The following is a 14,049-nucleotide window of genomic DNA, read 5'->3' as shown; positions in this document are numbered from 1 at the left end:
TCTGAGGATTCCCAAACTCATTCTAGAACGTATTCAAGTTTTTGAATTTATAATGTTTGGGTTCATGTTATTTTAAAAAGCACATAGATCTTCTAGAAAACATAGAACAATTCCTAGAGGTACATGGGGTGCAGATCATCAGTTCTTTTTCTTTGGTTTAGTGTTATGACAAGTTGAATTTACCAAAGATTCTAACGTTTAGGAGATTTTGAGTGGTTTCTTTACAATAGGACATTTGCAGAAGCACAGGGCCCCGGGCCCTGAAAGACTAAAGTTACATTTAATATGTATGAAAATGTGCTGTATAGTACATAAGTAATGCCATACTGGGAAGAGACCAAAGGTCCATCGAGCCCAGCATCCTGTTCCCGACAGCGGCCAATCCAGGTCAAGGGCACCTGGCAAGCTACCCAAAAGTACAAATGTTTTATACATGTTATTCCCGAAATTGTGGATTTTTCCCAAGTCCATTTAGTAGCGGTCTATGGACTTGTCCTTTAGGAAACCGTCCAACCCCTTTTTAAACTCTGCCAAGATAACCGCCCTCACTACGTTCTCCGGCAACGAATTCCAGAGTTTAATTATGCGTTGGGTGAAGGGTGAAGAAAAAAAGGTTTCTCCTATTTGTTTTAAATTTACTACACTGTAGTTTCATCGTATGCCCCCTAGTCCTAGTATTTTTGGAAAGCGTGAACAGGCGCTTCACATTCACCTGTTCCACTCCACTCATTATTTTATATACCTCTATCATGTCTCCCCTCAGCCGTCTTCTCCAAGCTGAAAAGCCCTAGCCTCCTTAGTCTTTCTTCATAGGGAAGTCGTCCCATCCTCGCTATCATTTTTGTCGCCCTTCGCTGCACCTTTTCCAGTTCTACTATATCTTTCTTGAGATGCGGCGACCAGAATTGAACACAATACTCAAGGTGCAGTCGCACCATGGAGCGATACAACGGCATTATAACATCCTCACACCTGTTCTCCATACCTTTCCTAATAAAACACATTGTAATTGTATCTTCCATAGGAACTGAGCCATATTCAATATCTTCTTTGGTAGACTTAACATGGGTACCATTCAGTTCAGTGAGGAATCCACTAATAGGTAGCTGTGTCAAATAGTGAGGCCAAGCTTGCCACGTGCTTTGCCAGATGGAAACCGCTGCTCTCTCACATTTGCAAACACATACCTGAATGATTTTTTTTAAACGTCTTTTATGATAATATTACATGATAGAGGAGTCAAACAATACAAGCCCCATTACGTCTGGCATAAAGCAAATATGGCATGTCACAGTCAGAACATCATACCAACAGTCAAACATTGTGGTAGAAAGAAGGTATGGGGATGCTTTGCTGCCCAGAATGGCAGCCCATCAAACCTTGGCTACCCAAACCATTGAGGAGCCTAGCAGCACAGAAATCAAACCAAAGCAAGGCAATGCACCACCGCTTAATTTCAGTGTTCAGCTGTAACGAGTGCTCACACACTAATTTGGTAGGTTACTACACCACAGCAAATGCCAAGCACATGGAAGCAGGCCATTATACTACTACTACTTATCACTTCTATAGCGCTACAAGGCATACGCAGCGCTGTACACCATACATGAAAAGACAGTCCCTGCTCAAAGAGCTCACAATCTAAACAGGACAGACAAACAGACAGAACAATTAAGAGGTAAGGGAATAAGAGGGGTACAGGGCAAGTGAGTAGTGGTTAGGAGTCAAAAGCAGCGTTAAACGGGTGGGCTTTTAGCCTGGATTTGAAAACGGCCAAAGACGGGGCTAGACGTACAAACTCGGGAAGTCTATTCCAGGCGTGAGGTGCAGTGAGATAAAAGGAACGGAGTCTGGAATTAGCAGTAGAGGAGAAGGGGACAGACAAGAGAAATTTATCCACAGAATGGAGTACTCGAGGTGGGGCGTAGGGAGAGACAAGAGTGGAGAGGTACTGGGGAGCGGTAGAGTGAATGCACTTATAGGTCAATAAGAGAAGTTTGAATTGAATGCGGAAACGGATAGGGAGCCAGTGAAGTGACTTGAGGACAGGGCTACATCTACAAGAAAGGAGATAGCCACAAGTGCAAAAAATACCAAGGGATCAGTCTACTCTCTCTCACTAGAATATTCATGCAGATAATTCAATAGCAAATACAAAACTGAAGAGAATAAGTGACCCATGAAGAGAGGCTGGATTCTGCCCAAGCTGCGGATGCTGTGACCAATCATGGAAGAATGAATCTGATGTGGCACTGCGCGCAGTGTTTATCACTCAGTGTTGTTGCTAATAAATTGTACTTTGGAATACTTTGGACTACTTCAGTCTATTTTTTTTTTTGTTACATTTGTACCCCGCGCTTTCCCACTCATGGCAGGCTCAATGCGGCTTACATGGGGCAATGGAGGGTTAAGTGACTTGCCCAGAGTCACAAGGAGCTGCCTGTGCCTGAAGTGGGAATTGAACTCAGTTCCTCAGGACCAGAGTCCACCACCCTAACCACTAGGCCACTCCTCCACTCCCTTTCTGCTACTTCTCTACCTCCGGTGGATCCTTGGCATTACTCAGAGACTGAGTAAGAAACGAAACAAACCATCAGCCAGCAATGCTACAAGCAGCCAACCATAGTGGGTTAAATCCAAAAAAATGGTGGCTGAAATGGTACAGGCACCTTTGTAAAAGGGACCCATTATGATATCCATACAGGTTACTCTGGAGAGTACACCTGCCCAGATTTAAAGGAAGTGTGCCACGAAAAATTTGCATAAAATAAATTGAAACCAACCTAGCCCATTGCAAACTGGATTTTCAAATTGCTAATTTATAGCATATGGCATTATATGAAGTTTCTAAAAATAAAATACAATTTTTAGAAATGAAAAAGAATTTAAAGTACTACATGGAAAAACTCTTTCTTTCTATATGCTACATTTCAAATCAACAGTAGCCATCTTCAAATCATCTGAACACTTGGGGGGAGGGAGGAGAATCAAATCAATAGGACAGATGCAGCTCCTTTAACAGTTCCAGCTTCTGCCCTTCACACCAACAAGTCCCTTATGAACAGTCAAGATGGTATCATCATACTCCAACCCAAAGGACAAGAATAAGCATCTCGGAGTCCTACTTGAATCCTGTGGACAAAAAAGCCTAAAATCATCTCCAGGAGCTGCTGAATCAATCATATGACTGCCCAAGCTACATAACCTCCACAGACTGTCACCTAGACACCAATGGCCATGGAACTAAAAGCCTATTTAAGAAACAGTGTCACGAAATGCCTAGCCACCTGTCTGGGGATACCCCGTGGCCAATTAGAGGGTCTATCCCCAACACAGCTCAGGTTCGCCTGCACCTGCTGCCTGTGCTGTACACTAGCACCCTCCTCCCACCGACTGGGTCCCAACCGCCTCTGGTCAAGATGTTCACCTGTGATTTCTAGGTTACTGGGGGGGTCACAGTTCCAAGAAACCCTCACAGACCCAACACACCAACCACCAGGATTCTTAGGCAGTCCAGACAAGCAGAGAGAATAAACTAAAAATGTTTATTGTCATGAAAAATACTGAACAGTGAACCATAAAAAGAGATGGAACAAAAAAAAAAAAAAAAGCACATAACTGGTAACTGAATATGGATTAATTATAAAGGTATCTTAAACATTTGTTCACTACCTGAACAGTGCCTGGAGAGTACAGGAAATATACCTGCTCACAGGTTACCAAATACAACTGTTCACAGGTCTCATCAAAGAGATCTTTCTCTTTTTTCTCCCTGGCTAAGACTGGAAAAAAATCCAGTATTTCCAAGATGAATTTGAGCTCCTGGGCCAATCAGAGCCCAGAACAAGTTTTAAAAAATAGCTGGCCACATTACGGCAGGTTACCTCTTATCTGTATTAAAGAGGGAACAGTCATTTCTCGGTAACAGCTTTAAACATACACATGAGCCACCTGCTGGTCAAACTAGAGCAATACACTTCAAGAAATAATCAATACAGTTTTACAGGCTTAACAGCCCATTGTTTTGTCACAAACAGCTCTACCTTTCTGTCATGAGCATCCACAAGGACAGAACCTCCTTCAACTGGAACAATGGCTCTACTGTCACTAAGGCATCCACTTTCAAGACACACAAAAAATGGTACAGATACAGCTTACTCATCAATTTGGAATTAATGAGGACCAAATACAGACTTCCCATTCTGTAAAGACCATACATAACAAAGCTCTGTGAAACAAAAAGGCCTTAGCAGATTTTCTCAAATCCTCCACGACAAAGACCACCATCATAAGTCTGCTCCTGCAAAGCCAGGAGTTATGAGGGTGGAGACAACTTGATCAATACCTCTTCCCAGTGAAGCAAACTGTTCTCTGACCTTATGAGCTTTGACAAGACCCTCTAGAATCAGCCCAGCCTGGGCATAAGAGGAGGAGATACAATCTATCAGCAAATTAAAAACTGTGCGTTTGACGATGGCTACCCCTATCCTGTTTGAGTCAAAATAAACAAAAGTCTCGTTGGACTCTATGGGCTTTAGTTCACTCCAGATAGAAGGCTAAGGCTCACTTGTAATCTAAGCTATGCAGTGTATTTTCCCCAAACCACATTTCCATCCTGGCGAAAACTTTTGGCAGAATGATTGACCGATTAAGATGGAACTCTGACACTACCTTAGGAAGGAACTTAGGGTACGTGTAGGAGAACTACTCTATTATGGTGAGACAGTGTAAGGTGGATCAGCTACTAGGGCCTGAAGCTCACTGATGTTATGAGCTGAAGTGACTGCCACCAAAAACACAACTTTCCAGGTCAAATACTTTAGATGATGGAAATCAAGTGGCTCAAAAGAAGCTTTCATCAGCTGAGTGAAGACAATGTTGAGATCCCATGACAATTGGAGGTTTGACAGGGGGCTTTGTCAATGAGGCTGTACAGAGATGGGCTTACCTCCTACATGATGATAAACTCCAACTGCACTGAGATGAACCCTTACACGGCTGGTCTTCAAACCAGACTCAGAGATATGCAGGAGGTAATTGAAGCAGTTTTTGTGTAGGGCAAGTGAAAAGATTTAAGGTCTTGCCCTCACACCAGACAGCAAACCTCCTCGAGTAACACCTCTAAGTTAAGCCTTTCTTGGAAGCCTGCAAGATGTGGGAGACACCCTTCGGAAAATCTAAGGATTTGAATTCTATGCTCTCAACATCCAAGCACGAGGGGCTAGGGTTTGGAGGATTGTATGCAGAAGGGCTCCCTTGTTCTGCGTGATGAGGATCAGAAAATATTCCAATCTCCACGGATCTTTGGAGAACTACAGAAGAGGAAACCAGATCTCCCTCGGCTAGTAAGGGGCGATTAGGATCATAGTGCCCTGGTGTTGTTTGAGTTTCAGAAAAGTCTCCTCTACGAAAGGTATTGGAGGATACGCATATAGAAGACCCTGTCCCCGATGTACTACTACTTAACATTTCTAGAGCGCTACTAGGGTTACGCAGCGCTGTACAATTTAACAAAGAGAGACAGTCCCTGCTCAAAGAGCTTACAATCTAATAGGAGATGTAGGAGAAAGGTATCCAACACTAGTCTGCTGTGTGATCTGAGCCTGGAACAGACCTATGGTACTTTATTGCTGAGATGAGTGGCAAAAAGATACACTGAGGGGGTGCCCCACTCTTGGAAGATCTTGCAGGTTACGTCCATGTTGAGAGACCAGTCGTGCGGTTGCAAAACCCTACTCAGTCTGTCTACCAGGCAGTTGTCCTTTCCTGCTAGGTATGTGGCTCAGAGGACCATTACATAAAGGAAGGCCTACTGCCACATCCCCACTTCTTCCTGAAACAAGAGGTAGGATCCCATACTCCCCCTTACGTTTTCACACAGAACATTGCAATCTGGTTGTCCATTTGAATGAGAATAATTTGGTTCTGTAGCCAATCTCTGAAATCCTTTAGAGCATTACAAATGGCCCTCATTTCGAGGAGGTTGATATGGAGATGTTTGCTGAACAGACCAAGTCCCTTGGGTGTGAAGTCCATCCACATGAGCTCCCCATCCCAGGCTGGACACATTCATTGTTAGCACCTTCTGAGGAGATGGAATTTGGAATGGTAGTCAAATTCATTCAAATTGTCCACCAGAGAAGGGTATGAGTCAACTCTGGAGGAATCCGAATTACATCTGCTAGATTCCCAGCCACCTGAGACCACTGGGAAACTATGGTCCACTGGGCCTCTCTCAAATGCAGATGTGCCAAGGGAATGGACATGCACTGTAGAGGTCAAGCTCAACATTTGCCGGAGCTGTGACCTGCTTGCTGCTTTGGACCTGCAAGGTGAGTTTTGTCAAAGTCTCTGCTCTCACTTGTGGAAGAAAAGCCCAAGCCTGCAATACACCAAGCAGGGATCTTTTGTACGCCAATCGCTGAACCAGGAGAAGGTGGGACTTGCGGATAATTTATGACAAACCCCTAGTAACTCCAACATCCGAACAGTTAAACGCATTCTCTGTTGTAGAGAGGTGCACGGGGACAGAAATCTAACCTGTCCCCGCTGGAATCTTACTGTTCCCACTCATCCCCGCAAAAATTTAATGGTACCTAATCAAAACATAATTCCAGTCTCTCTCGGTCTCTGGGTTCGAGCCGCAGCACTGCAGGCAAGGAAGAAATGGAAGTTGGAAAATTGGTGAACATGTAAGGCTCATCTCTGATACGCTGGCACTGTGTGCTGAGAGGTCACCATATACACGTACCAATAAGTCAGGTAACCTTTGATGCTCATGCCTGTGCATCAGCCCATAAGCAGAGAGGGTTATAAGAACATAAGCATTGCCATACTGGGACAGACCCGAAGGTTCATCAAGCCCATTACCCCATTTCCAACAGTTGCCAATCCAGGTCACAAGTACCTGGCAAGATCCCACAACAGTACAATAAATTCTACATTAATCAGTGTGCACATTGTGCTCTACCAGCTGGCATCACACAGCTGTGAGAACACAATTGACCTGCTTGACCTTGGAGAAAAATTGGTGATCCACCATTAAGTCCCAGTTAAAAAGGTAAATAATGCATACAGAAAAATGTTGTTAATGATCTACGTTATGGTTAAGTTCATGTGGCGTAACAGTACAGTATAAAATTTGAACATAACGTGCTGTCCAGCTCTTAAAAGGAATTTATCAATGTCCCCTCCTCTTTAAGCGGGTCTTGGCATATATAGTATGCAAAAGCAGTAGTCCTCAAACTTATGTTGTGGTGAAAAATATGAACTAAGGCACTTTTCCAACTGTAAAAACACAGGCATAAATTATGTAGCAATCTATGTGGTGTCTTATGCACTCAAGTCCAACAAGGAGATTCATAGAACATAAGAGTGCAGAAATTCTAGTATTCAACAGGCAGCCGACACGTGCAGCTGGCACCATCTAGTGGTAGTACTGTACACTTGTGAGTTACATTCGGCTCACAATCTAATTTTGTACCTGATGGAGAACTAAGGAAACGTTTGTGAACCAGAGAGAGAGAGAGAGAGAGAGAGAGAAAGAGAGAGAGAGAGAAAGAGAGAGAGAGAGAGATTCTCTCAAGTGACCAAAAGATATCCTTATGTTTTGAATGTCCCAAAGAGCAGGTATAAAATGTAAGCATATAGTTTTCCTGGGGTAATTTCCAAAGCAGAAATACGCATGTACTTCCTCTCTGAATATTCAGCAAAGTCTGTACACTTTTACTCTTAAAGAGTTTGGGGAGCATCATGGATAATATCAGGGCTGCCGAGAGACGCCGCCGAACCCGGGGCAGGACTGAACTGCCACGCCCCCCTCCCCTTGGGACACCATCGCCACTCTCCCACAATCGGCAGGCACAGAGGCAGGAGGTGTTGCTCCTGCCTCCAATGTTTTAAGGTATGGGGTGGGGAGGGGGTGCACTGGACTCCGGTGGACCCCCTCTCGAGCTTCCCCCCATGCAACTTAAAACACCCCCTGGTGGTGTACTGTCAACTATATCTGACAGCAATGTCAAATGCATCTGACAACTTCAAGTCGCAAACAGCGACTGATGCAAAGAGGGATCTGTGCATGTCATTTATATGTGATCCCCTTCGTGACTTAAATTTTACTGCGGCACCCGTAATTAACGGGTACCTTTGTGCGTATCTGTCTTAATCAAAATAATACAAAAATAAAATGATTTAAAAAGAAGGACTTGCATCCTACGATTTCCAAAAATCAACATGGCTTACAGCTACAATATACAAATTCAAATAATCAGTACGAACACTAAGATCAGATCTTTAAAATAACACATAAAGGGCTCCTTTTACAAAGCCGTGCTAGTGATTCCAGCACGGAAAATGCGACGAAGCCCATAGGAACTGAATGGGCTTCGTTATATTTGTTGCGCTGGAATTACTAGCGTGGTTTTGTAAAAAGAGCCCTAAAATAGATAGCAAAGAAAAATGCTCTACGTGCAGCACAAAAAAACACAAGAATATAAATTATCAAACCTATAAAAGTGGGGGACTAGCTCAAAAGTCTTTGCAAAATGATGCCAAGTTATTAAAACTTACACACGTTTTCAAAAAAATCATGCATTGCCTAAAAAGTTTTAAAGGTCACTTTTTTTTTTTAACAAATTACAAAAATGTTAGTCCGACATAAGAATTCTATAAAACATTCAATGAAAAATGTGCAATTTATATTCTGCGACTTTTATTTTTCAAATTCAATCTAAAGCAGAAGTTCTCAAGTCAGTCCTCAGGACACACCAAGGTAGCCAGGTTTTCTGGATACCCGCAATGAATATGCATGAGATATAACTGCATACAAGGGAGGCAGTGCATAAAAATGTATCTCGTGCATATATTCATTGTGGATATCTTAAAAACCAGACTGGCTTGGTGTGTCCCGAGGACTGGGTCGAGAACCCCCTAATCTAATGGTTTAGCGTTTTATTTGCATCTCACAAGTGGTGTGAGCAGTACAAGTATTTATTGGCTTCCAGGAAGTAACAACTAGAAAGGTAATTCTAAGAATGAAGGAATGAAATCCAGTCAAAAATGGTTTGATGATCTAAAACAAAATTGTGGTTAGCCAACTTCAGAAGATTAAGTGCTAAACCACTAAACTAGTCAGTTTGCAATAAGTATGCATTTTCAATTAGTTTATCTATAGCTTTATATAAACAAAAACATGCCATCTTTCCAACTGTATACCTATGCATAAAAAAAAATAAATATAAAAACACAACTCTGAATTGTGTGTAGTCTCTCTCTCTCTAAAATTTCAGGGTTTAATCTCTTTCCAGCGACTAGTTATTTGATGCCTTTATTTTTATTTTCAATCCTTAATATTTAAGGAACCGCCTGGCTCTGCAAATTATAATCTACCTGTCACGTTCTCAAAACTGGAAACTAGGTTGTGAGCCCTTGGGCCACTGCCGAGGAGCGGCAGTGGCAGGCAAAACCACCCCACGCTAGAAACAGGGCAAATCTCAGGCAAGCAGTTAGGCTTCACCTGCACTTGGCCACTTTTCACCAAGAGTTGAGCTCTGGGCTTCAGGTGGCCGGCAGGACTTGCTGGACAGGGCAGGACTGGATAACAGCAGACTGGGCAAGGAAAGGAACGCTAAAGGGCAGAACAGAAAGCTGCAGAACAGCCACTAAACAAGGAACAAACACTGACTAACAAGACACAGAACTAAGAGCTGCAAGCAGCCCCAAAGCCAGAACCCAGACAAACAGAAACTAAACACAGAATTACAAACAAGAAACCAGGCAAGGAAAGCAAGTAAAACCTAAACTAAACTAGAAATAGGCAAGAATCTCAGGCAAACAACCGGACTAGCAGAAGTGCAACAAGCACCAACATATCAGGGCCTTAGACGCAATGCAAAGGCAAAGCAGCAAGGTTTCAGAATGGCTAATAAGCCCAGCAGCACCTGGAGCGCAGCTGCAACCATCACCAGGAAACTACGGGTGCTGTGTAGGTTCAATCCCAGCAAGCAAGTCTGGCAGCCCAGAAGATCCGGACCGGACTAGGCTGAAATCTGGAACGGGTGACGGTCCACAGCAGCCACCGGTTCTGGCCACCAGAGGGCGAGGTGAGCACAGACGTGACACTAACTTTTCAGGAAGCTCTCAACCAGGGCTACATTAAAAAAAAAAATTATTTTTTTTTTAAGATATTGCGCCGGGTACGGTTCTCTATACCCTCCAGCTTGTCAGTAAGCTCCTGCAGGAACATCCTCAATCCATCTCAACTGTATCTATCCGCATCTCTACACTGTCCAAACGGTTACTCATATCTAATAAGGTCAGGTCAGAGTTCCTGAATTGCTTTGCGGATCTTTACTTTGAGGAAATCTCGGACTTCATCTCCATCATCCACTCATGCAGGTCTGCTTTAGTGACTCTGTCAGCGGCCACAGAGACTGGCGTATCCGGGTGCTCATGCTCCATGCCAGCCATCCCCTCCAGTGCTTCGATGCCATGTGCAGCATGGGCCACTTTGCTTCTCTCACCAATACAGGGAGCCGCTTTGTCCCCATGGGCGACTGCACCACTTTCTGCCTACTTGGACTACCGCCAAACTCCAAAATCGCTGCTCAGATGTTACTATGCACGAGGTATTGCTCTGGCTGCAGATGGAGCACCCGATTCAGGTGTCTATCTTCCTCGGTGACGTCACTTCCTCCCTTTCTGACAAATTTTTAACTAAAGCTTACAACTGAGCCCCCTCCACCCACAAACCTTCTTTTGGCAGAAAACTGGAAATTTTGTTCAAGATAAAAACTGGAGATTAAACAAAAATCCGAAGGTTCCCCTAAATCTGCTTAGAATACACTTGTATTTAATAGACACACATACATCCAACGAGTTAGAGCCTCCTAAACTTGTCTTAATGGCTGACCCCACCCCCCCACTCTAGTTCTCAGGATATCTGCAATGGATATACATGAGAAATCAGAATGCTATATAGACATACAACATATAGATGCTCACTTTATAAGTCTATGTGCCTTGAAAATAAGCCTCATAGTATAAGCACAATACATCCATGTTCACTGCAGATATCCTGAAAACTTGACTGACAGATGGGGGCGGGGGGAAACGATTAACCAAGACAGTTTTAGGACCTGTGTACCCTGTGTTACGCACAAGTGAGCTCTAACCATGCTACCTGGGTCATGTTTGCTTAGACTGAACTTAGACTATCTGGAACTTTTCCTTAAGTGCTCAAAATGGTTCAGTGCTCATACTATGAGGCTGTTACCATATGCTAACTTTGAAGAACTTCTCTGCACTGCAAGAAAACTACCTCCTATATGGACCAACTTCAAGCCTACAGAATGTCCAGCCACCCTTTTGCTCTCAACTCCAGTAGCCCTGGCAATATGCTCACTGATGATTTTTTTTCTATGAATTTGTATGTATGAATTGCGCTTTGATTTTATATTTTTATAATGTAATTTATTGTATATCTTTTGTGAACCGCTTTGGTTGGACTATGTCTAGAACAGGTAATATACAAATACAACATAACATAATCCATCCCAGAAGTCACTTACCCCTATTGTGGATGCCATATAATCGGCACACATTTCTGCAAAGTCACGCCCAAGAACTCCATAATACAGGCCGTAAAAGAGGAGAGAAATCCCAAAGTCCATCGCATCTTCTGGTTTGATTCTACAATTAAAAACAGCAAGAACATAGCAGTAACTCAACTGCATGCTTAAAAAGCTATTATTGTAAAATGGTCTTATGTCTCAGTGATTAGTACATTGCATTCTTAGGTGTCAGAAAAAGGCATATTTCCCATCTGGTGCCACAGGCATTAAAAAAAGCACCACTTATTAGAGAGAGACACCTGCTGGTCACCCTCTGCATAACATGAGAGCTGACTAGGACTATTGACTGGTTCCTTGGTTGCGGGATGCTTGCGGTATTCGGCAGAGTTGTGAGTGGAGATGGAGCAACTGAGGAAGTGCTTAAAACCAAGTCATTTGTTCAGGTCTTGGGTAAAATATAATAAAAATAGCTCACCTGCATTCTTTTTTTTTTTATAGTGGGAAAATCTACTGTAGGATCCATTAACTATCTCATAGGTAAATGAATCTCAAAGTAAATTTATTTTGTTGCTGCTGCAAGCTGAGAACATTATATGGCAATTTCTTTCATACAGATTTATTGTGTACATCTTGAAAATCCAACCAGCTGCAGGGTCCCCAGGCCAGATTTCAGAACCCTGCTTTAAACATGGCTATAAGTAAATGTACAGTATCAGTTTCAAGCCCCCAACATGGGAGTAATTTTACAAGTCATTTCTGCACATCAGAGGTCTGTGAGTAGAAATGTTTTGTTATAAAATTGCCCCAGGTTAAGCACATAATAGTAACTTTCAAGCATATTTTCAAAGCACTTTGGGAGGCTAAGTTCCATAGGTTTCTATGGAACTTTGGGAGGCTAAGTGCTTTGAAAATGAGCTTGATAGTAACATAGTAGATGACAGCAGAAAAAGACCTGCACGGTCCATCCAGTCTGCCCAAGATAAACTCACATGTGCTACTTTTTGTGTATACCCTTACCTTGATTTGTACCGGTCTTTTTCAGGGCACAGACCGTATAAGTCTGCCCAGCACTATCCTCGCCTCCCACCACCGGTTCTGGCACAGACCCTATAAGTCTGCCCAGCACTATCCTCGCCTCCCACCACCGGTTCTGGCACAGACCCTATAAGTCTGCCCAGCACTATTCCCCACCTCCCACCACTGGCTCTGGCACAGACCGTATAAGTCTGCCCAGCACTATCCCCGCCTCCCACCACCGGCTCTGGCACAGACCAGTAGAGAGAGAGAGAGAGGAGATGCTGAATGGCAGTGTGAGAGAGGAAAAAGCTAGTGAAAGACTGGGGAATAAGAGAAAGGAGAATGTGAGGGCCAGAATGAGGAAAAGAGATGAAAAGCTGTAGGTAGATGCAGTAAAAAGAGGGGAGATGGTAGACTGGATAATATGAATGAAATCTGAATGGCTAGCTAACAAAAAAATGGAAGAAAGCTGAAAGGAACAACTTAGGGTTGATGATAGTCGTTATGGAAGAGGTGAACATAGTAACATAGTAGATGACGGCAGAAAAAGACCGGCACGGTCCATCCAGTCTGCCCAACAATCTGCAGCCCCTCATTACCTCTCTACCCTTATCTCCCCCTACACTCCTACCCGAAACCTCCGCTCACAGGACAAATCCCTCCTCTCTGTACCCTTCTCCACCACCGCCAATTCCAGGCTCCGCCCTTTCTGCCTCGCCTCTCCCTATGCTAGTAAAAGTACCCTCTGTTTCTTTTACTTTGTGTGGTTTTTGGGACCAATTATTTTGGCTTTGATTATAACTGCCCTTGGGCTTCCCTAGAGCTGTTGCTAGGAAGAGGTGAAGAAGACAGAAGACTTCAGCGTCTATTTAGCATTTGCACTCTTCTTCTAAGGACCACTTGGTGGCAGACAATTTTTAAGATATTTCAGATTACATTATTTGCATCTAATCTGCCTTTTCATGCCAAGTACTTTCAAAGGCAAAATGTCTGCTGAGCTTTCCTCATACATAAAATGCAGTCTTGCAGTTTGTGTTGGTAAGACAAAGACATTCATCATAAAGAACAAATCATTTCTTAATTCCACATTTGTCTCACAATACAGTGGTCTGCAGAAAATGAGGGCCTCTAATTGCTTTTAAGTGGGCTTTGCTACTTGCCTTGCAGTGTCCTGATTACGCTTAGCTTTCTTGTGAACTCGCTCAGTGTAAACAAACTATGTCAATGTTCTTTAGCTTATAAAGAACTACAATTACAAATTTTATTGCTCGGTGTTATCACCGAGCAATAAAATTTGTAATTGTAGTTCTTTAAAAGCTAAAAGCTAAAGAACATTGACATAGTTTGTTTACACTGAGCGAGTTCACAAGAAAGCTAAGCGTAATCAGGACACTGCAAGGCAAGATACACATTCATTAGCATACCTTAATTTTAATGCATTGCAAAATCAATTTAATATACA

General features: G+C 43.1%; 1 protein-coding gene across 1 annotated transcript in view; it reads right to left on the bottom strand.

Annotated features, from left to right (window-relative positions):
* RNF121 (ring finger protein 121) overlaps positions 1-14,049 on the bottom strand; it is a 104,482-nt gene that overhangs the window by 52,779 nt on the left and 37,654 nt on the right. Inside the window, exon 6 of the mRNA XM_030199973.1 lies at positions 11,568-11,688. Within this exon, the coding sequence (XP_030055833.1) occupies positions 11,568-11,688 (121 nt within the window). The remainder of the gene's footprint in view (positions 1-11,567; positions 11,689-14,049) is intronic.

Source organism: Microcaecilia unicolor, chromosome 4 (assembly GCF_901765095.1).
Source record: "Microcaecilia unicolor chromosome 4, aMicUni1.1, whole genome shotgun sequence".
NCBI lineage: Eukaryota > Metazoa > Chordata > Amphibia > Gymnophiona > Siphonopidae > Microcaecilia > Microcaecilia unicolor.
Note: the sequence above shows the minus strand (reverse complement) of the source record. Positions and strands in the feature narration are given on the sequence as shown.